This window comes from Myxine glutinosa, chromosome 5 (genome assembly GCF_964187855.1).
Source record: "Myxine glutinosa chromosome 5, kmMyxGlut1.1, whole genome shotgun sequence".
NCBI classification, from domain to species: domain Eukaryota; kingdom Metazoa; phylum Chordata; class Myxini; order Myxiniformes; family Myxinidae; genus Myxine; species Myxine glutinosa.
The window spans coordinates 199,107,758-199,132,837 of record NC_136265.1 but is presented as its reverse complement, the minus strand read 5'-3'; the positions used below and the strand labels follow the sequence as shown (position 1 = coordinate 199,132,837).

The 25,080-nt window shown below is 45.6% G+C and overlaps 1 protein-coding gene across 1 annotated transcript in view; it reads right to left on the bottom strand.

Annotated features, from left to right (window-relative positions):
* Nucleotides 1–25,080, bottom strand: part of LOC137428270 (protein kinase C epsilon type-like) — a 391,842-nt gene that overhangs the window by 155,709 nt on the left and 211,053 nt on the right. The window contains exon 11 of the mRNA XM_078779348.1: nt 10,926–11,099. Coding sequence (XP_078635474.1) covers nt 10,926–11,099 — 174 coding nt within the window. The remainder of the gene's footprint in view (nt 1–10,925; nt 11,100–25,080) is intronic.

The window sequence follows — 25,080 nt, the reverse complement described above, 5'->3', positions numbered from 1 at the left end:
ACTGCACACAAACCCTGCACACACACACTGCACACACACTGCACACAAACACTGCACTCACACTGCACACACACTGCACACAAACACTGCACTCACACTGCACACAAACACTGCACACACACACACACACACACACACACACACACACACACACACACACACACACACACACATATACACACACATACATATACACACACACATACATACACACACACATACATACACACACACACACACACACACACACACACACACACACACACACACACACATACATACACACACACACACACACACACACACACACATATAGAGGTGGATAGTTTGAGACGTGGGAGGCTCTGTTCCACCTTCCGAACCCCCACGTATGGAGGTAACAACCAATGACACACACCTGACTCTGTTATTTCGCAGCTGGATTCAGTCACGTAACCTCGACTGGGAGAGCCAAGCCAAAGAGTTCAAGGGGTGATCTCCTAGTGGCCTTCTGTTCTGCATGTGTGGACTATGAAACCTCCATGGCTATATGGAACCACCTCTTGCAGGTTGGAAACTGGGAAGCTCCGAAATTGTTTGGAAACGCATTCAGCCATTTTGAACATTTTTGTCTCTTCATGCAACTTTCTCTGCAAAAGGTACGCTGGCTCTCTAGACTTTGCATTTGATGTGATGTTTGTTCTCGGTGTTTCTCGCTACAGGTGATATCTGTAGCTCGCCACTCCGTCCTCAACATTGTTCCCTCTCCATACAATGCATATTCTGGAATCTTAAGTTCTTTCAGATCCGTTTCAGATCCATCCTTCCGTTGTCTGCATGGACCTGGGTTCTGGTAGTTAAATCGACCGATCTTGGGCGTTCGCTTTTCAATCACTCGGGTCAGATGACCAAGCCACTCAAATGGACGTTTGGAAATTTTTGGTGTTGCCATTCTTTCTGCTCAGCATTCCACTGAGAGGCATGCATGGAGATTGAACAGCACTGGACCCATGCGACATCCCGGCCAACTTATTACCCTGCGCTCGCAAAGCGAAAAGCGGGGTTAAGCATTCATGTACGTACGTACGTGTCTGCATTTTTAAAACTCATTTTCTCGGCAACCGTTGGTCCGATTGACATTAAATTTTTACCATAGGAGGGCCTCCTCATGTAGAATATTTGAATGATTATTATGACGTCATAGGTCACGTGATACAGGCGCCATATTGGAAAAACTTCGCACCTCTATATCTCTGAAATCCACTCCATGGAAAAAATTGAGACCTGGCTCATTGTCAAGTACTCCCTATGGGGAATAAGATATGTTAATGTTGATGTCATCGGTGCCTTCGTTATGACGTCATAATTCGACAAGTACAACACTTATCCGATCATTATTGAAAAAAATTCTCAGCAACTGTTGGTCTGATGGACACGAAATTTTCACCATAGGAGCGCCTCCTCCAGTATAATATTTTAATGATAATCATGGCGTCATAGGTCATGTGGTACAGGCGCCATCTTGGAAAAAATGAAAAATGTTGCACCTCCATATCTCCAGAACTGCTGCATGGACAAAATTGAAACATGGCTCATTGTAAAGAACTCCATATGGGAAATAGGTATTGTTAACGATGACGTCATTGGTGCCATAATTATGACGTCATAACTCGACAGGGACAACGCTTAGTCTGATCAGTTTGAAATGGATTGAGCCTGATCTGTGCAACAATTATATTGTTGCGGATCTCAGCGTCGGCCTTTCCCCTTTACCAAGGGGGGATTAGTCCCCTCGTCTTTTACTAGCCGACGGGACCCGGGACCTATGACGTCACTCCTGGACAGCGCGAAGTAGGGTCGTAGGACTAATCACTATTACCTAATTACTCGCGCCGCCCAGAAACGAGGAAATAAGCCCCGCCCGAATCACGGGTGTAGGTGGAAACGCCGAGCGGTAGCGACCCGTGACCCGAGCCGTTAGCAATGACTAAACCCGGTCCAAGTGGTCCGTAATCGTGCCACGCTTACCCAATGGAGGAAATGACTGAAACGGTCGAATTTGGGAAGAAAAGGAATAACAGAATTTATTTACACTTTGTACAAGAAAAAAGAAGAAGAAGAATACACAGTGCAGCCTTAAACAGTCTTAAATTATCCCTGGACAAACGGGCCCGTTCACTCTCAGACACACTCACACGGGGTTGCAGACGGACAGGTCGATGGTCCAGGGATGGCGTCCAGGCAGCTCTTCCTCCGGTCCCCAACTCGCACCGCGAAGGAGACGAACGAAGACAGCAGGAGCTCTCCACGTGTCGTTTGGCGCGCACGGGATTATTATAGGGCAAACGGTAGTCTGGCTTTGGCGGTTGCACTTGCGGCTCAGCCGCGTACGTAATAAACGGACAGTCCGTAATAGATCAATAAACGCGAGCAATGCGCTTCTCAATCTCTCAATGCGTATCTCAATGCGCTCTCTCAATACAACTCTCTTGCAATGCGCGACTCCGTTCCATCCTCGTGGATCCCTTCGTAAGCACCTCTCCCTTCTCATCTGAGGTGGGGGCCTCGCGCCAAGGGTTTTATTGCCATGCCCTTGGAACCCTCTCGAACTCACCAGACATTTCTTGCCACGCCCTATCAAGCTATGCCCACCGAGCTCTGGTTAGCTGTTGCCCTCACCGTCACCGCCTTCTGACGTGCTGCTTGATGCGGCCACACCTCGACCCTCGCGCTCCTCCCCATTTTCAGGCCTACCTCATGGTTACCCGACTCGTTTCGAGCGAAACCAAGGGCAGCGAACGCTGCTGGTGGTCAAAGCGTAACAAACTGCTGCGGGTAGCCCAAAGCGTAACAAACTTGAGGGATGCCAAATGGAGCAGGGGATCGAGTTCGCCCATAGATAGAAATTGGAGGTGGCCGCAAAATGAAAGGACCAAAGCTTATTATTTCTTAACACAACGCAGATGTTACAAGTAAAATGGCCTACTCTTACACATACTATGACATAACTAATTCTAATGGGCCTACGTGTTGCTTGTGGACTAACTATGGGGGGCAGAGAGTCTTGATTTTGGCAGTTTAACCATAAGAGGGTTGCAGGCAGATCTTGTGCGACCTGTAGGAATATTTGGGGGACAGAGCCCAGAAAGAGCTGGGGGGGGGGGGCAAGGCCAGAGAGGAGTCGGTAGAAGACGGAAAGACCACCAACCTGCCTGCGGTGAGTGAGTGAAAGGCCCTTGGAGTTAGCTTCATCGCGGGAGATTCCAATGATTCTGAACGCTTTGGTTTCAACAGCGTGAAGACGAGCTAGGTGTGAGGCAGGAGCACCAGCCCAGAGGGGAGAGCAGTATTCCATTGAGCTGCAGATGAAAGTCTTGTATGTGGTGAGGAGCTCAGCTGTGCCAAGGAAGGACTTCGCACGACGGAGGATGCCCAGTCGGCGACTGGCTTTTGAGGCCAGATTTGAAATGTGGTTTTCCCAGGAAAGATCATGGCAGATAGTGAGACCGAAAAGCTTGAGTGACAGAACTTCTTGGAGAGGATTATTCAGAAAGTGGATGGGAGGGTTGTCCAGTCGGTCTTTTCGGAGAGACATCGTAATTGTGTGTGTGTCTCCTTGCATCTTGCATCACAGTGTGAGATTTGTCAGGATTGAAAGACATGTTCCACTTGTTTGCCAAGTCTGTGATTTTTGTCCAGGTCTGCAGAGAGTGAGGAGGCTGCAGACTGCCGATCTGAGGGATGAGGAATGGAGCGACAGAGAGTAGAGTCATCAGCAAAGAGATAGAGAGGATTTTCAAGAGAGTCAGAGAGATCATTGATGAAGACCAGAAAAAGCACAGGGCCCAGAACACTGCCTTGGGGAATTCCAGCCTGAACAGGAAGAGGAGATGAGAGAAACCCATTCAGGGCCACACGTTGACTACGACTAGAGAGGAAGTCCGCCAGCCATGCGTGGAGATTTCCATGGATACCAAAGGAGGAGAGTTTGGTGAGCAGAGCGGGGTGCCAGACCGTATCGAAGGCACGTGATATGTCAAGGGAGACAGCTCTAATTTCCTGTTTGGCATTGAGGACCTCCATCCATTGTTGAGAAAGCAGAAGCAGCATGTCCAGAGTAGAGTGACCAGGTCTGAAACCAAATTGATGATCAGAGATCAAGCCATTGGAGAAGAGGAAAGATTTCATATCTGAAGCAATGATGGATTCCATGACTTTGCTGATAATTGGGAGAAGGCTGATTGGTCTGTAGTTGCTAGGATCTGTTTTTGCACCTTTTTGTGCAAAGCGGTGATGTTGGCTGATTTCCAAGCAGATGGCAGATGACCTTGAGCAAAAGAGAGGGTGAAGAGAACAGAGAGAGGGAGTGAAAGAGCGGAAGAACAGGATTTTAGGACCCGTGGGCTGATGCCGTCAGGTCCAGTTGCAGAATCAGAGTCGAGGGTTGACACAAACTTTTCCACCTTGTCAGGAGGAAAGGACACAGAGTCCAGGAGCAGCTGGGTACGACTGGGTACGGTGGGTACAGAGAGGGATTGGTTTGGGACACAGGATTTAGAGGCAAACACAGAGTTGAGGAATTCAGCTTTTTCACGTGCGGAGTCAGCCGTGTAGCCGTTTGAGGTGAGGGAGGTGATGGAGGGGGAACAAACACCAGAAACAGATTTGACCAGACGCCCCCAGGATTTGGAAGAGGGAGACAGATAAGAGAGTTCAGTCTTGAGAACGGAGAGATATTGTTTCCTGGCTCTCCTGAGGGTGGACACACACTTGTTTCGGGCTTTGTGAAAGGAAATGAGATTTCCTTCCGTTGGATTTGCTTTCCAGGAGACGAAAGCAAGTTGTTTCTGGGCAACAGCCTCACCACAAGATTCCATGTACCATGGACGGGAGGAAGGGTATGACAACTGAAGACGAGATGGGATAAATCTGTGCATGAGAGAGAGCAATTTACTTTGGAAGAATTCCCAGGATGAGTTGATGTCAGAGGCGGTAGAGATAGGAGTGGCGGTAGAGACCTTGTCTTGGTGGAAAGACGTACGAGCTGGATCATGGGATCAGGTATTCCAGGGTTAGCAAGGGCCAGCCACATTACCTCATGTGGTACTAAATCATAGGCCTTTCTGAGATCAATAAAGAGTAAGAATGTCTTCATCCGGTGCTCCCATTTCCTCTTCACCACCTGGAAAACCGCAAACATAATATGTGTACCCCCGGCCATTGCGGAAACTGCATGGGAGACTCAAGCAGGCCTATCTTGCAGCACTCTGGCAATTACTTTGCGGGCCACATCACGTAAGGAAATACCTCTCCAGTCATCACAGTTCGACAGATCCCTCTTATGAGGAAGGGGAATGCGCAAAGCATCTGTCCAATCATTGGGAACACACTTCTCTCTTCAGATTGTGTGGACAAGATTAAGCAATAGATCCAAGAAGTCAGGGTCTTGGCATGCCACCTTCACCATTTCTCGCAGGATTCCAGAGCTTCCTCCAGCCTTTCCATTCTTGATCTTGTTCATAGCCTCCTCAAACTCTTCCATGGATTGTAGTTTTTTCAAATGCGGTTTCTGTGTTCTCTGCCTGACCTTATCTAGTTCTATCACATCGAAGTGACTTTCACTGTTTAGGATACCAATAGAATGCGTCGCTATCGCTGTTCTTTTGCTTCACTTTAAGTGTAAGGGTGTCCCTCTTCATCCTTGACGTTACCATCTATCGGTGGCACCAGACTTGCTACGCATTCCGAAAAGATCAACACACTTATTTTCCTCTATAATTTCATCTTCATTTGCTTTTCTCCTGAACCAGGTGTCCTTGGCATCTCTTACTGCCATTTTGTGTGCATCCCATCGAGCGTTTAATAATTTGTGATGCTCAACTTCATGGACCCCTAGTACACCATTTTGTATACAGTAAGTTCCTCCTCTGGAAGAGCGGTTCAAGGTCCACTGCACTCTCTCAAAATCAATATGGTTGTTGTTCTTCTTCTTCATGACCTAGATCCTCTTATGCTGCCTCCACCAGGGCTGCCAGAATGACGGACCACTTATATTTACTAGTGCCATCATTTTCCCACATTTCTGCAGCCTTTGTGTATAAACGCTTCCTGTACATACTGTATCTTGCTTCTAGGTTGGCAGTACCCTCTTTCCTTTTCACTTTTATCTTAATGCGGAGGAGTTTGTGATCAGTGTTACATTCTGCACCTCACTGAACACGCACATCAAAGCAACCTTTTTGCTGTACAATGGCATAACCAACGGTGCCACCCTCTTTAACTTGGGGTGCTGCCAAGTCTGCTTATGCATCTCCTTTTTAAGGAAACCAGGTGCCTGTCGCACACTGCCGACTCATCAATGGCTAAGAAGGTTAGCAGTTCTCGTGCAGCATCATTTGTCTCTCCCAGCCAATGTGAGCCACACACTAGTTTCCCACTGATCATCCTCACTAGCTCTGGATCCCACATGAGGATGGACGTCGCCTATGACCACCTAGCACTCACATGATGTAATGGCATAAAACACTTATTGTAAGTCCTCAAGGAACTTGTTCTTGTCAGCTCTGCTTTCGATGAAAGTTGGTGCATATCAAGAGAGGATGTTGCAGCAGCAGCATCTTACCTTTGATTGGATAATATATAAATATGCTTGAGTTCTGGTTGATTGAGAAATTTCTTGTATCGGGTTAGCCGGAAGAAGACGAGTGGGCTAGCTATAGCCGGAAGAAGGACGAGTGGGCTAGCTATAGCCGGAAGAAGGACGAGTGGGCTAGCTATAGCCGGAAGAAGGACGAGTGGGCTAGCTATAGCCGGAAGAAGGACGAGTGGGCTAGCTATAGCCGGAAGAAGACGAGTGGGCTAGCTATAGCCGGAAGAAGACGAGTGGGCTAGCTATAGCCGGAAGAAGATGCTTTTTGAATGAACAGAATTGTCTGGGAATCCGAACGTCTCAGACATCTTTTCTTCCTGGCTAAAATGTGAATGTAGTCTGAACTGGTCTTGGTTGCTGTGTAGGTGTCACAAGTCTTGAGGTTCAGGTCTTGCATTGATCTCAGCCTGCCTTCCGTGCCCTCATCACTTTGCCATTGAGTACAATTGCTACACCTTCACCTCTTTGTCTCGGCTCTCCAGCTGGTGGAGTTGGACAGCTGACTGCCAGCACAATTCGTCTCCAATCCTATAAACTGCTTCACCAAAGCACATTGTCTCTTGTGAAGCAGCCATGGATGTCTGGTATCGCTTTAACTCTCGTCACTTGACCAGTTCTCTTGTCATCGAACTGTCATCCTTCCGCCCATTGCCTTGTATTCTCCATATGGGATCCATGGAATTCCATGAGCCCGGAAGTGACGCCGAGCTCCTTTGCTTTGCTCTCTGCACAGACTTTGGCTTCACCTGGGAGTGCTGCAAGTTCTCCACAGGTGGGTCTCAAAGTGAGATCCAGGAGACATCATCGGTGAACTTCCTGTACATGGTGGTAGTTGATCCACTGTGAATAAGAGTGAAGCTAATGCTTCAGGCCTTACCCTTCTGGTCCGACAAAGGGTAAGGCCCCAAACGTCATACTCACTTTTATTCACGGCAGATCAATTACCAAAAGGTTTATCTTTATTATTTGGTTTGACTTCTCTTATTTGGTTTGCAGATCGCTAATTTTGTGCCGAAGTTTGCGATTACATCATCGGTTACCATGCTGAGGATGGGTTCGACTTGTATAACCAGGTGCACGAGTAGACGCACACATAGACAACCGCACAGATACCCACGGTAGGTAAATAATGCAGTTGGGAATTAACCACGAGGAATAGACAATACGACTGCCATCTTTAAATTATGCATATGTGTTGATTGTAAAAGAGCAAGGCAGAGGGAGTTAATTATAATATTGAAGAAAATGTGAGGGAAGGATGAGGGAAGGAAAACACAGAAGAGGATATGCGGGCGATAGAGAGAAGGGAATAAAGGATGAAAGGAGATAGAGATATAAGAGGGAGAAAGAGATGTACAGAGAGGAAGAGAGATGTAGAGAGAGATGCAAGGAGAGGCAGAGAGATGTAGACAGACAGATGTAAGGAGAGGCAGAGAGATGTAGAGAGAGATGCAAGGAGAGGCAGAGAGATGTAGACAGACAGATGTAAGGAGAGGCAGAGAGATGTAGAGAGAGATGCAAGGAGAGGCAGAGAGATGTAGACAGACAGATGTAAGGAGAGGCAGAGAGATGTAGACAGACAGATGTAAGGAGAGGCAGAGAGATGTAGACAGAGATGCAAGGAGAGGAAGAGAGATGTAGACAGAGAGATGTAAGGAGAGGCAGAGAAATGTAGAGAGAGATGTAAGGAGAGGGAGAGAGATGTAGACAGAGAGATGTAAGGAGAGGCAGAGAAATGTAGAGAGAGATGTAAGGAGAGGGAGAGAGATGTAGACAGAGAGATGTAAGGAGAGGAAGAGAGATGTAGAGAGAGATGTAAGGAGAGGAAGAGAGATGTAGACAGAGAGATGTAAGGAGAGGCAGAGAGATGTAGACAGAGAGATGTAAGGAGAGGCAGAGAAATGTAGAGAGAGATGTAAGGAGAGGGAGAGAGATGTAGACAGAGAGATGTAAGGAGAGGCAGAGAAATGTAGAGAGAGATGTAAGGAGAGGGAGAGAGATGTAGACAGAGAGATGTAAGGAGAGGAAGAGAGATGTAGAGAGAGATGCAAGGAGAGGCAGAGAGATGTAGACAGAGAGATGTAAGGACAGGGAGAGATGTAGACAGAGAGATGTAAGGACAGGGAGAGATGTAGACAGAGAGAGTTAAGGAGAGGGAGAGATGTAGACAGAGAGATGTAAGGAGAGGCAGAGAGATGTAGACAGAGATGCAAGGAGAGGCAGAGAGATGTAGACAGAGAGATGTAAGGAGAGGCAGAGAGATGTAAAGAGAGATGCAAGGAGAGGCAGAGAGATGTAGACAGAGAGATGTAAGGAGAGGAAGAGAGATGTAAACAGAGATGTAAGGAGAGGCAGAGAGATGTAGACAGAGAGATGTAAGGAGAAGGAGAGAGATGTAGACAGAGAGATGTAAGGAGATGGAGAGATGTAGACAGAGCGATGTAAGGAGAGGGAGAGATGTAGACAGAGAGATGTAAGGAGAGGCAGGGAGATGTAGACAGAGATGCAAGGAGAGGCAGAGAGTTGTAGACAGAGAGATGTAAGGAGAGGCAGAGAAATGTAGAGAGAGATGCAAGGAGAATCAGAGAGATGTAGAGAGAGGTGCAAGGAGAGGCAGAGAGATGTAGACAGAGAGATGTAAGGAGAGGAAGAGAGATGTAGACAGAGAGATGTAAGGAGAGGCAGAGAAATGTAGAGAGAGATGTAAGGAGAGGGAGAGAGATGTAGACAGAGAGATGTAAGGAGAGGAAGAGAGATGTAGAGAGAGATGCAAGGAGAGGCAGAGAGATGTAGACAGAGAGATGTAAGGACAGGGAGAGATGTAGACAGAGAGAGTTAAGGAGAGGGAGAGATGTAGACAGAGAGATGTAAGGAGAGGCAGAGAGATGTAGACAGAGATGCAAGGAGAGGCAGAGAGATGTAGACAGAGAGATGTAAGGAGAGGCAGAGAGATGTAAAGAGAGATGCAAGGAGAGGCAGAGAGATGTAGACAGAGAGATGTAAGGAGAGGAAGAGAGATGTAAACAGAGATGTAAGGAGAGGCAGAGAGATGTAGACAGAGAGATGTAAGGAGAAGGAGAGAGATGTAGACAGAGAGATGTAAGGAGATTGAGAGATGTAGACAGAGAGATGTAAGGAGAGGCAGAGAGATGTAGACAGAGATGCAAGGAGAGGCAGAGAGTTGTAGACAGAGAGATGTAAGGAGAGGCAGAGAAATGTAGAGAGAGATGCAAGGAGAAGCAGAGAGATGTAGAGAGAGGTGCAAGGAGAGGCAGAGAGATGTAGACAGAGAGATGTAAGGAGAGGAAGAGAGATGTAGACAGAGAGATGTAAGGAGAGGCAGAGAAATGTAGAGAGATATGTAAGGAGAGGGAGAGAGATGGACAGAGAGATGTAAGGAGAGGAAGTGAGATGTAGAGAGAGATGCAAGGAGAGGCAGAGAGATGTAGACAGAGAGATGTAAGGACAGGGAGAGATGTAGACAGAGAGAGTTAAGGAGAGGGAGAGATGTAGACAGAGAGATGTAAGGAGAGGCAGAGAGATGTAGACAGAGATGCAAGGAGAGGCAGAGAGATGTAGACAGAGAGATGTAAGGAGAGGCAGAGAGATGTAAAGAGAGATGCAAGGAGAGGCAGAGAGATGTAGACAGAGAGATGTAAGGAGAGGAAGAGAGATGTAAACAGAGATGTAAGGAGAGGCAGAGAGATGTAGACAGAGAGATGTAAGGAGAAGGAGAGAGATGTAGACAGAGAGATGTAAGGAGATTGAGAGATGTAGACAGAGCGATGTAAGGAGAGGGAGAGATGTAGACAGAGAGATGTAAGGAGAGGGAGAGATGTAGACAGAGCGATGTAAGGAGAGGGAGAGATGTAGACAGAGAGATGTAAGGAGAGGGTGAGATGTAGACAGAGAGATGTAAGGAGAGGGAGAAATGTAGACAGAGAGATGTAAGGTGAGGGAGAGATGTAGACAGAGAGATGTAAGGAGAGGGAGAAATGTAGACAGAGAGATGTAAGGAGAGGGTGAGATGTTGACAGAGAGATGTAAGGAGAGGGATAAATGTAGACAGAGAGATGTAAGGTGAGGGAGAGATGTGGACAGAGATTTAAGGAGAGGGAGAGATGTAGACAGAGAGAGTTAAGGAGAGGGAGAGATGTAGACAGAGAGATGTAAGGAGAGGGAGAGATGTAGACAGATGTAAGGAGAGGGAGAAATGTAGACAGAAAGATTTAAGGAGAGGGAGAGATGTGGACAGCGAAAGAGAGAGAGGGAGAACACAATCTATATAAGCACACACCTGTGTTTGGAAGCAGCAATACAGTTGTGTGAGATATGGGTGCTGTTGAGCCAGAGCAAGGACGCGTTTCTCCGTCATGGTGCAGTCGATATCGTCATCCTGCACGATGGAATCTTTTTTAAGCACCTTGATGGCAAATACCTCATTTGTACCGCGGAGCTCTGCCAACATTACCTGCCGCACAACACAAACACAGAGCATGAGTTATCCACTTTGGTGGAGAAAATCGTCCCAATTCTCACCCCTACTTCCAGGTCCAGTCGAGACACTGTAAGCCATTTAACAAGACTACAATCATAATTTATCAGTCAGTTCATGAATGTTTATTTGGAAACAATCAACCCCCAGCATGTTACATGAGGCACAGTAACCATAAGCATTGTGACAAGGATTTTGAGAAATTTTACAGCGAGCGTTAATATTTATTTGTAGAATGTTAATGTAGACATGATGGAACGAAGAATTCTAGAGAGCATCTGAATAATTATATAGAGCATCTGAATAATTATATGGAGCATCTGAATATTTATATGGAGCATCTGAATAATTCTATAGAGCATCTGAATATTTATATGGAGCATCTGAATAATTATATGGAGCATCTGAATATTTATATGGAGCATCTGAATAATTATATAGAGCATCTGAATAATTATATGGAGCATCTGAATAATTATATAGAGCATCTGAATAATTATATGGAGCATCTGAATATTTATATAGAGCATCTGAATAATTATATAGAGCATCCGAATAATTATATGGAGCATCTGAATAATTATATAGAGCATCTGAATAATTCTATAGAGCATCTGAATAATTATATAGAGCATCTGAATAATTCTATAGAGCATCTGCATAATTATATAGAGCATCTGAATAATTATATGGAGCATCTGAATATTTATATAGAGCATCTGAATATTTATATAGAGCATCTGAATAATTATATAGAGCATCTGAATAATTATATGGAGCATCTGAATAATTCTATAGAGCATCTGAATAATTATATAGAGCATCTGAATAATTCTATAGAGCATCTGAATAATTCTATAGAGCATCTGAATAATTCTATAGAGCATCTGAATAATTACATAGAGCATCTGAATAATTCTATAGAGCATCTGAATAATTATATAGAGCATCTGAATAATTATATAGAGCATCTGAATAATTATATAGAGCATCTGAATAATCATATAGAGCATCTGAATAATTATATGGAGCATCTGAATAATTATATAGAACATCTGAATAATTCTATAGAGCATCTGAATAATTATATAGAGCATCTGAATAATTATATAGAGCATATGAATAATTATATAGAGCATCCGAATAATTATATAGAGCATCTGAATAATTATATGGAGCATCTGAATAATTCTATAGAGCATCTGAATAATTATATAGAGCATCTGAATAATTCTATAGAGCATCTGAATAATTATATGGAGCATCTGAATAATTATATAGAGCATCTGAATAATTCTATAGAGCATCTGAATAATTCTATAGAGCATCTGAATAATTATATAGAGCATCTGAATAATTATATAGAGCATCTGAATAATTCTATAGAGCATCTGAATAATAATATAGAGCATCTGAATAATTATATAGAGCATCTGAATAATTCTATAGAGCATCTGAATAATTATATAGAGCATCTGAATAATTCTATAGAGCATCTGAATAATTCTATAGAGCATCTGAATAATTCTATAGAGCATCTGAATAATTCTATAGAGCATCTGAATAATTATATAGAGCATCTGAATAATTCTATAGAGCATCTGAATAATTCTATAGAGCATCTGAATAATTATATAGAGCATCTGAATAATTCTAGAGAGCATCTGAATAATTATATAGATCATCTGAATAATTATATAGAGCATCTGAATAATTATGTAGAGCATCTGAATAATTCTATAGAGCATCTGAATAATTCTATAGAGCATCTGAATAATTATATAGAGCATCTGAATAATTCTAGAGAGCATCTGAATAATTATATAGATCATCTGAATAATTATATAGAGCATCTGAATAATTCTATAGAGCATCTGAATAATTATATAGAGCATCTGAATAATTCTATAGAGCATCTGAATAATTATATAGAGCATCTGAATCATTCTATAGAGCATCTGAATAATTATATAGAGCATCTGAATAATTATATCGAGCATCTGAATAATTCTATAGAGCATCTGAATAATTATATAGAGCATCTGAATAATTATATAGAGCATCTGAATAATTATATAGAGCATCTGAAGAATTCTATAGAGCATCTGAAGAATTATATAGAGCATCTGAATAATTCTATAGAGCATCTGAAGAATTCTATAGAGCATCTGAAGAATTCTATAGAGCATCTGAAGAATTCTATAGAGCATCTGAATAATTATATAGATTATCTGAATAATTCTATAGAGTATCTGAAGAATTCTACAGAGCATCTGAATAATTATATAGAGCATCTGAATAATTATATAGAGCATCTGAATAATTATATAGAGCATCTGAATAATTATATAGAGCATCTGAATAATTATATAGAGCATCTGAATAATTATATAGAGCATCTGAATAATTATATAGAGCATCTGAATAATTATATAGAGCATGGGAATAATTCTATAGAGCATCTGAATAATTATATAGAGCATCTGAATAATTATATAGAGCATCTGAATAATTATATAGAGCATCTGAATAATTATCTAGAGTATCTGAATAATTATATAGAGCATCTGAATAATTCTATAGAGCATCTGAATAATTATATAGAGTATCTGAATAATTCTATAGAGCATCTGAATAATTCTATAGAGAATCTGAATAATTCTATAGAGCATCTGAATAATTCTAGAGAGCATCTGAATAATTCTATAGAGCATCTGAATAATTATATAGAGCATCTGAATAATTATATAGAGCATCTGAATAATTATATAGAGCATCTGAATAATTCTATAGAGCATCTGAATAATTCTATAGAGTATCTGAATAATTCTCTAGAGAATCTGAATAATTATATAGAGCATCTGAATAATTCTATAGAGCATCTGAATAATTCTATAGAGCATCTGAATAATTCTATAGAGCATCTGAATAATTCTATAGAGAATCTGAATAATTATATAGAGCATCTGAAGAATCCTATAGAGCATCTGAATAATTATATAGAGTATCTGAATAATTCTATAGAGCATCTGAATAATTCTATAGAGCATCTGAATAATTCTATAGAGCATCTGAATAATTCTATAGAGCATCTGAATAATTCTATAGAGCATCTGAATAATTCTATAGAGCATCTGAATAATTCTATAGAGCATCTGAATAATTCTATAGAGCATCTGAATAATTCTATAGAGCATCTGAATAATTCTATAGAGAATCTGAATAATTATATAGAGCATCTGAATAATTATATCGAGCATCTGAATAATTAAATAGAGCATCAGAATAATTATATAGTGCATCTGAATAATTATATAGAGCATCTGAATAATTATATAGAGCATCTGAATAATTATATAGAGCATCTGAATAATTATATAGAGCATCTGAATAATTATATAGAGCATCTGAATAATGATATAGATCATCTGAATAATTCTATAGAGCATCTGAATAATTATATAGAGCATCTGAATTATTCTATAGAGCATCTGAATAATTCTATAGAGAATCTGAATAATTATATAGAGCATCTGAAGAATCCTATAGAGCATCTGAATAATTATATAGAGTATCTGAATAATTCTATAGAGCATCTGAATAATTATATAGAGCATCTGAATAATTATATAGAGCATCTGAATAATTCTATAGAGCATCTGAATAATTCTATAGAGCATCTGAATAATTCTATAGAGCATCTGAATAATTCTATAGAGCATCTGAATAATTCTATAGAGCATCTGAATAATTCTATAGAGCATCTGAATAATTCTATAGAGAATCTGAATAATTATATAGAGCATCTGAATAATTATATCGAGCATCTGTATAATTATATAGAGCATCTGAATAATTATATCGAGCATCTGAATAATTATATAGAGCATCTGAATAATTATATAGAGTATCTGAATAATTATATAGAGCATCTGAATAATTATATAGAGCATCTGAATAATTATATAGAGCATCTGAATAATTATATAGAGCATCTGAATAATTATATAGAGCATCTGAATAATTATATAGAGCATCTGAATAATTATATAGAGCATCTGAATAATGATATAGATCATCTGAATAATTCTATAGAGCATCTGAATAATTATATAGAGCATCTGAATTATTCTATAGAGAATCTGAATAATTATATAGAGCATCTGAAGAATCCTATAGAGCATCTGAATAATTATATAGAGTATCTGAATAATTCTATAGAGCATCTGAATAATTATATAGAGCATCTGAATAATTATATAGAGCATCTGAATAATTCTATAGAGCATCTGAATAATTCTATAGAGCATCTGAATAATTCTATAGAGCATCTGAATAATTCTATAGAGCATCTGAATAATTCTATAGAGCATCTGAATAATTCTATAGAGCATCTGAATAATTCTATAGAGAATCTGAATAATTATATAGAGCATCTGAATAATTATATCGAGCATCTGAATAATTATATAGAGCATCTGAATAATTATATAGAGTATCTGAATAATTATATAGAGCATCTGAATAATTATATAGAGCATCTGAATAATTATATAGAGCATCTGAATAATTATATAGAGCATCTGAATAATTATATAGAGCATCTGAATAATTATATAGAGCATCTGAATAATGATATAGATCATCTGAATAATTATATAGAGCATCTGAATAATTCTATAGAGCATCTGAATAATTCTATAGAGCATCTGAATAATTCTATAGAGCATCTGAATAATTATATAGAGCATCTGACGAATCCTATAGAGCATCTGAATAATTCTATAGAACATCTGAATAATTCTATCGAGCATCTGAATAATTATATAGAGCATCTGAATAATTATATAGAGTATCTGAATAATTATATAGAGCATCTGAAAAATTCTATAGAGTATCTGAATAATTATATAGAGCATCTGAAGAATCCTATAGAGCATCTGAATAATTCTATAGAGCATCTGAATAATTCTATAGAGCATCTGAATAATTCTATAGAGAATCTGAATAATTATATAGAGCATCTGAATAATTCTATAGAGCATCTGAATAATTATATAGAGCATCTGAATTATTCTATAGAGCATCTGAATAATTCTATAGAGAATCTGAATAATTATATAGAGCATCTGAAGAATCCTATAGAGCATCTGAATAATTATATAGAGTATCTGAATAATTCTATAGAACATCTGAATAATTCTATAGAGCATCTGAATAATTATATAGAGCATCTGAATAATTATATAGAGCATCTGAATAATTCTATAGAGCATCTGAATAATTCTATAGAGCATCTGAATAATTCTATAGAGCATCTGAAGAATTATATAGAACATATGAAGAATTCTGTAGAACACCCATTCTCTGCAGAGATATACAGACATTTCAATGGATCTTGCATTGAAAGTGTCCTGTCTTCTATATGTGTAACTGTACGCATTTAGCCAGGCAATTCAACTCGTTCTAAAGATCAGGTTCAGAAAGAGTAAAGTGCACTAGTAGTGTTGGTAATGGAGTATTGTAAAACACCATTTGGCCCAAAAATTTAACACCAGCTAATCGCTAATGGTTAGAGGATGTTGCATTGTTAATAAAACTCAAAGCTGCTGTTGAAGAATCATTTTAGCAATGCCCATGTTTGGAAACAGGCCAAGTAAATTATCCCTCATTTTGCTGCAATTATTATTATCATTCCGTCTTTTTTACTGTACGATGTTATTCTTGCCCTGGTTTACATACATGGATCCATCTTGATGCAGTTTAAATGGCTCTATGGACATGTCGTAATAATTTTCTTAGACTGGGTAAGTGTGTGTGGCAAAATATATACATTTGCTTTTTGTCTTCCAAATCTGTACCACGAAGGCAAATCCGTGTCCTCTGTTATAAACATCACTGAGGAGTAGAAACAATTAAATAAATGAACAGGATTACAACTAATTAATTGACAATTAATTGACATATTTGTCCCCCCATTGGAGGAAGACCCTGTCGTGTTCAGGCCGTTGGTGCTCCTATGGTTGGGAGCGAGTGCTCCGGAAGCATTGACGGAAAGAGAGTGGCAATCATATGTGTGGGGAAATTGCATGCTTGGTCAAGGTAGCCCATATCGCTCAGATGGCAGAGCACTGGTGTGGTTCACCAGAGGGCCTGGGTTCGATTTTTGGTCTGGGCATGTAACTTTCCCACATATGGTCAATTAATTAGCAATCATAATGCTCATGGTGTTGGCTTAGCGGTTCGGGTGCCGGTTTGGGATCCTAGGATCCTGGGTTTGAATCCCGGTCGATCGCTGAATTAACGCCAGGGGGGTTGACTCAGCCTGTCATCCTTCCGAGGTCGGCAAAAAATTGAGTACGAGTTTCGCTGGTACATTCCCTGTGTGTCGCAAAAGGCGATTAACATAGTTGGTGGCAGGAACGGCATCCGGCCATGAAACATTGCTTCAAAAAGGGGACCAAGGTGCCGCAAAAAGGCCAAACCCTGCTCTGCGGGGGGAAATGGCCTCTAAAGGTGGTTCATTATGCTCCTTACAGCCATGTGCTGCTTATGAAAGAGAAAAAAAAGTCTGTTTTCAACAGCAGCATCATAAACATGATGCCGAAGATGACTATGCATATGCTAACCAATCATCCTCCATTTTGCTTGCAAAGCTTAATGTTGATGAAATGTAAATGATGAAACGACAGCTCCTCAATCCCCTTTATAACAGATTTGATTATAAGCTTATAGAAACCAAATGTAATCTCGGGAGGAGCCCGATGTCGCTCTCGGATGTTGACAAAAACCCAGCTTCATGATCTTCAGGGTGGAGGTAATCAGATTCTGCCCCTCCTCGTTTCTTCTACTTGCGCTAACAGTCCACACAACGTGGTCGACACCGGGCAACTTGGTATGGACACCAAAATGGCACCGCAACAAAAAAAACCCAAACCAATCAGAATCATGCCAAAACTGCATGTTGGGACACTTCACTTTCAAAATCAGTTCCCCGAGTGTCAACACATTGGGAGCATTTATTGGAGGGCAAATAAATTCCCTAGAGAGGAGTTGTCCACCTTTACTACCATTCACATCACCCTGCAGTGTGAACATTCAAATCAAAGGCAAGTTGGGAAATCAAACGAATGGAGATTCGGAGGAAAGAGCAGAGAGAGGTAAAAGAGAAAAAATATTTATGCAGAAAGAGGGAAAGTTGGGTGAGGGAGGAGGGGGAGCAACCTGAGAAGAATTTTTACTCCCGCCAGGGAGTAATGCATTCACTCGTGTCCGTGTGTGTGTGTTCGTGAACAAGATATCTGGAAAAGTTCTGAACGGATTTGGATGAAAGTTGGTGGGATGATTGCCCTTGGGATGAGGAAGAATTGATTCGTTTTTGGTGAAGCTCAGGATATTATTCCCGATCCAGGAATTTTTTGAAGGATTTTTTTACCATTGGAAGATAGGGCTCATTTTTTTCAACATTATCTTCTATATATTCTATATTTAACATTGTGATATGAAAATAGTTTTCATATTTGTTGTAAATGTAGTTTAAACTCGTGGTTATGCGTTGGAGCGGTGTATTTTTTTTAGCAGCGTCGTCTTCAATGTTCATTTCTTTTTTTCTAATAAAGACATATTCTGTCATTTTAAAACCACCAAAGTATGTATTAGGTTTCGCCGTTTCATAAAATGTATCGTTTGATACATATAATGCTTTAAAACTGTATTTTTTTTATTTTTACCTCAGAAGAGATATTGTGGCGGACACAAAAGCCCACTGGCGTGGTGACATCATTCCACGCACCAAGTGGGCGGTGGCCACGCCCGAGGGGTAGGCGTGGCCTCATGATATACACCGGGCGACCAGCCCGGAGCAGTTCAGTGTTACAGTGTAGTCTTACAATAAAGACGTTTATATGTTACTGCTTGTCCGCTTCCTCCTTGCTCACAAGCAGCGCGCGTAACGCCGCGCTTTACTGGTGACCCTCGACGTTGGATCTGCCGTAGCGATCCTTCCGAACACGACGCCATTGCAATGGCCAACGACAAGTCAATGGCGATTAAACTTCCCGAATTTTGGGAGGCCCAGGCCGAAGCCCAATTTCAGCTTCGGCGCCTCACCAACGCCGACCTGCGCTACTGCCATGTCGTCGCCTCCCTCGGGCCCGGCACGGCTGCTCGAGTTGTGTCCGTCCTTCGCCACCCACCGGACGGCCACAAGTACGAGGCACTCAAGCGGCTACTCCTAGCCACGTTCGGCCTCACGGACGACGCACGGGCCGACCGCCTACTGGATCTCCCCGAGCTCGGTGAGACGCGCCCGTCGGTCCGAATGGACCATATGCTGTCACTGTTGGGCGACGAAGCCCGCGGTTCGCTATTCCGGGCGCTTTTCCGGCGCCAACTTCCAGCGCAGGTTCGCCTCGCGTTGGCCGGGACCGAGCTAACGGAACCCCGAGCATTGGCAGCCAAGGCGGACAGGTACTTCGCCGCTTCGGACACGCGGGCGAGCGTCGGTGTGGCCGTCACGGCCCTCGACGCTGATGTTCAGCAGCATGTTCCACAGCATCAGCTTCTACAGCACGCTGATCTTCAGCAGCATGCTGATACGCACCTCGTGAATGCCGCCACGTCCCGCCCACCGCCGCGGCGAAAACCGCCACCGCGGGGAAACCCGCCAACTCCACCGGCCTGGCGGAGCCAGCCGCGCTCCTCCGGCTCCACCACCTGGTGCTGGTTCCACGCCAAGTTCGGCCATGAAGCTCGGCGGTGTCATCCGCCGTGCTCCTTCAACGGGTCGGGAAACGCCCGGGCCGGCGCTCAATAGTGGCGATGAGCGCCGGCCGTTCGAGCAGCCTGCTGTTCATAACGGACACCTTCTCCGGGCGCCGTTACCTGTGCGACACGGGAGCGCAGGTGAGTGTCATTCCCGCCGGCACGTCAGACAAGCACGCCACGGGTGGGGGCCCCGCGCTGCTTGCCACGAACGGGACGCCCATCCGTACGTACGGAAAACGCTGCCTCTCGCTGCGGTTTGGAGGGCAGGTTTTCCGATGGACATTCGTCACCGCCGACGTGCCCATGGCACTGCTTGGCGCGGACTTCCTGTGCGCTAATGGGCTCCTGGTCGACGTCAAGCGCAGACGGCTTGTCCAGGCCGAGACGTTCAGCTCGCTCGCTTGTGCATTGCCCAGCTCAACGAGCGGCTTGCCAAGCGGCTTGCCGAACGATTCGGTTCCGGCCACGTTGGTCTGTACGCTTCCGGCAGCGGACGCATTCACCCGCCTCCTTGCCGGCTTCCCGGCCCTCACGCGGCCCACCTTCTCGGCGGGGGCCGTCAAGCACGGGGTGGCCCATCACATCCCCACCGTCGGGCCACCAGTCTACGCCCGGGCACGCCGCCTCGAGCCGACGAAGCTGGCGGTGGCAAAAGCGGGGTTCGCTACCCTGGAGCGACTCGGCATCGTCCGGCGCTCAGAGAGCGCTTGGGCGTCGCCGCTGCACATCGTGCCGAAGCCCGGCGGGGGATGGCGACCGTGCGGGGACTATCGCCGTCTCAATGACGCCATGACTCCCGACCGCTACCCCGTCCCCCACATTCAGGACTTTTCCACCCGTTTGGCGGGCAGGTCCTTCTTCTCGAAGGTGGACCTCATACGCGGCTACCATCAGGTCCCCGTCAGGCCGGAGGACGTCCTGAAGACGGCGGTCATCACGCCATTCGGACTCTTCGAGTTCCTGCGCATGCCCTTCGGTCTGAAGAATGCGGCTCAGGCGTTCCAGCGACTGATGGACAGCGTCCTGCGCGACTTGGATTTTGTCTACGTCTACCTGGACGATATCCTCGTCACCAGCGCGTCCCGCGAAGAGCACCTACGCCACCTCCGCACGCTCTTCGAACGCCTGGGCCAGCATGGCCTGATTGTGAACCCCGCAAAGTGCCGGTTCGGCGCCGCCACAATCGATTTTCTGGGGCACCGTGTCACCAGGCACGGAGCCGTCCCCCTGCCGGCCAAGGTGGAGGCGGTGAAGGGGTTTCCGCGCCCCCGCATGATCAGAGGGCTGCAGGAGTTCCTGGGCATGGTGAACTTTTACCATCGGTTTCTGCCCCGTATCGCCCAGCTCCTGCGACCCTGCATGAAGCTCTCCGAGGTAAGCCGGGCAAAGGCGACGTTACCTGGACCGAGCAGATGGACACGGCGTTCACGGGCGCGAAGCTCGCCTTGGCTAACGCCACCATGCTCGCGCACCCGGCGCCCGATGCACCGATCGCCCTCACCACCGATGCCTCGGACTACGCGGTGGGCGCGGTGCACGAGCAATGGGTGCGTGGAGCTTGGCAACCGCTGGCGTTCTTTAGCCGGCAGCTTCGCCCGCCCGAACGCCGTTACAGTACCTTCGACCGCGAGTTGCTCGGACTTCACTTGGCGGTCAGGCACTTCCGCCATCTGCTCGAGGGCCGGGCGTTCACTGCCTTCGTCGACCACAAGCCGCTGATCTTCGCGATGGGCAAGGTCACCGAGCCGTGGTCGGCCCGGCAGCAGCGTCACCTCTCGGCCGTGTCCGAGTACACGACGGACATCCAGCACGTCGCGGGGAAGGACAACCCGGTGGCGGATTGCCTTTCCCGGGCCGTCGTCCACGCAGTCCACCTCGGCATCGACTATGCCCGGATGGCAGCGGACCAGGCTGCTGACCCCGACGTCCAGGCCTTGCGGACCGCCGTCACGGGCCTCCGCGTCACCGAGGTGCCGTTCGATGGCGCGGGCGCGACCCTCTTGTGCGACGTCTCCCTCGGGCGTCCTCGCCCCATCGTGCCCGCGGGCTGGCAGCGCCAGGTGTTTGACGCCATCCACGGCCTGTCCCACCCGGGCGCGAGGGCCTCCCAAAGGCTGATCGCCGACAAGTTCGTCTGGCATGGCCTCCGGAAGGCCGTCCGCGGCTGGGCCAGGACGTGCCTCGCGTGCCAGCGCGCCAAGGTGCACCGGCACACCCAGGCCACGTTGGCCCCGTTCACGGTGCCGGAACGCCGGTTTGACCACGTCCACGTGGACCTGGTGGGACCTCTGCCCCCCTCGCGGGGTTTCACCTACGTCCTCACCATGGTGGACCGCACCACCCGGTGGCCGGAGGCCGTGCCCTTGGCGTCGACAACGGCGGCCGATGTCGCGCAGGCTTTCATCGCCACCTGGGTCGCCCGGTTCGGCGCCCCCTCAGACATCTCATCCGACCGCGGCCCCCAGTTCACCCCGGAGCTCTGGGGGGCGGTTGCGCAGGGGCTCGGGGTCCGGCTGCACCGAACCACGGCCTACCACCCCCAGGCTAACGGCCTGTGTGAGCGATTTCACCGCTCATTGAAGGCCGCGCTCCGGGCCACCCTCCGCGACGGCGGCTGGGTCGACAGGCTCCCCTGGGTCCTGCTGGGCCTCCGGACGGCGCCCAAGGAGGACCTGCGCGCATCCGCGGCGGAGTTGGTCTTCGGGCAACCGCTGCGGGTGCCGGTCGAGTTCCTCCCCGACTCCACGGCACCATGGTCCGCGGCACAGCAGCGCTCCGCTCTGCAAGAGACCGCCCAGAGGTTCGCCCCGGTGCCAACGGCATGCCACGGGCACCCACCGACGCACGTCGCCCCGGAGCTTCGCACGGCGGAGTACGTCTTCGTCCGCCACGATGCCCATCGGACACCACTGCGGCCCCCGTACGACGGGCCTTTCCGCGTGCTGGAGACCGGGGCGAAGCACTTCACCCTGGACATCGGCGGTACTCCTGACCGCGTTTCGGTAGACCGCCTCAAGCCGGCCCACCTCGATGTGGACCATCCACCGCCAGTGGCCCGACCCCCACGTCGGGGCCGCCCTCCTGCGGGCGGACCCCTGGCACCGCCCAGCCCCGCCGCCACGCCGCCCCCCGGTCCTGCACCCATCCCAGGGGCAGCCAAGGGCATCCCACCTGGCATCCCTGCATCCCGGATGCCGCCGATCGCCAGGGGGCGTTTCGGCCGGGTCATTCGTCTGCCCCGCAAACTGGCCCTCCAGGTGCGCGGGAATTCTGGGGGGGCGCGTGTGGCGGACACAAAAGCCCACTGGCGTGGTGACATCATTCCACGCACCAAGTGGGCGGTGGCCACGCCCGAGGGGTAGGCGTGGCCTCATGATATACACCGGGCGACCAGCCCGGAGCAGTTCAGTGTTACAGTGTAGTCTTACAATAAAGACGTTTATATGTTACCGCTTGTCCGCTTCCTCCTTGCTCACAAGCAGCGTGCGTAACGCCGCGCTTTAATATCAACATTTATCTCAGCGAATGTCATTCGCGGTGTCAGTATTTGATGAACTTATAAAGACTTAGTTCCAGATTTGTCAATGGTTGAGGCATATTAACAAACGAATAAAACAGATTTGGCAAAATTCCAACTTTTAAAAAAAAGATCGCATATTCACCCTGGGTTGTGAGTGTCTGAAGAAGAAGAAACCTCGCATGGGCTTCCCAGACCAAATAAATAATTCTGGTTCTGGCTCTGCGATTTTCAGGGGTATTACTCCCGCCAGGGTTTAACGCATTCAATCGTGTCCGTCCGTGTGTGTGCGTGTGTGTGTGTGTTCGTATGTTCGTGTGTTCATGTGTTCGTGTGTTTGTGAACAAGATATCTGGAAAAGTTCTGAACGGATTTGGATGAAAGTTGGTGGGATGATTGCCCTTGGGATGAGGAAGAATTGATTAGTTTTTAGTGAAGCTCAGGATATTATTCCGGATCCAGGAATTTTTTTGAGGAATTTTTTGGGGAAAGATTTTTTCTGTTTTACTGCATTAAAGCTTTTATTCTTATTCTTAAATGATGTTTTTCTCCTCCAATTCCGAGATATATCAAAATAAATTCTCTGACAGTTAGGGCCTACTTTCTTTTTCATTTATTGTTTTGGGGAGAGGGGATGTAAAACCAAACGTATAATTCCAACTAAACCCACGATGGGAGTATGCGCTCTACTGAGTGGCGTTCTCGTTATCCCTTTATTACCTCCGCCACCAAAGGTCGATGGAGGTTATGTTTTCAACCCAGTCTGTCTGTCTGTGAACAAGATATCTCAAAAAGTTGTGGATGGATTCGGACGAATTTTGGCAGGGAGGTTGTGTATATAACAAGGACGAAACGATTCGATTTTGGTGAAAATCCGATTTCGGATCCGGGTACTAGAATTTTGTAAGTGATTTTTCACCATTGGGGGATATCTCAAAACTTTACGGATGGATTTGGACGAAACTTGGTGGACAGGTTGTGTGTGTGACAAGGAATAATTGGTTCAATTTTGGTGAAGATCTGGGTATGGATTCGGATACGAAAATTAATTTAATTCGAAGTGATTCTTCACCATCGAGTGAGAGGGCTAAAACCGATACATAGCAGGATATCTCAAAAATTATGGACAGATTTGGACGAAACTTGGTGGACGAGTTGGGTGTGTGACACGGACGAATCGATTCGATTTTGGTGAAGATCTGAATATGGATTCGGATATGAGAATTATTTAATTTTCTAAGTGATTCTTCACCATTCGGAAATCGGTTGAAAAGCGATATATAACATTGTGGCGGACACGAAAGCACTGACGTGGTGACATCACCCCGCACACCAAGTGGGGATGGGCCACGCCAGGGAGAGAGGCGTGGCCTCACGATATACGCCGAGCGCGCAGCCCTGAGCACTTTAGTGCTGCAGTTTGAGTACTTTGAATAAAGTCTCTTTTATGAACCGCGTTGTCCGCTTGCTCTTTGCGTAAGCATTGCCGCGCGCAGCATCGCGCTTTATATGGTGACCTCGACGTTGGATCTGCCGTAGCGATCCTTCCGAACACGACGCCATTGCAATGGCCAACGACAAGGCAATGGCGATTAAACTTCCCGAATTTTGGGAGGCCCAGGCCGAAGTCTGGTTCGTTCAAGCCGAAGCCCAATTTCAGCTTCGGCGCCTCAC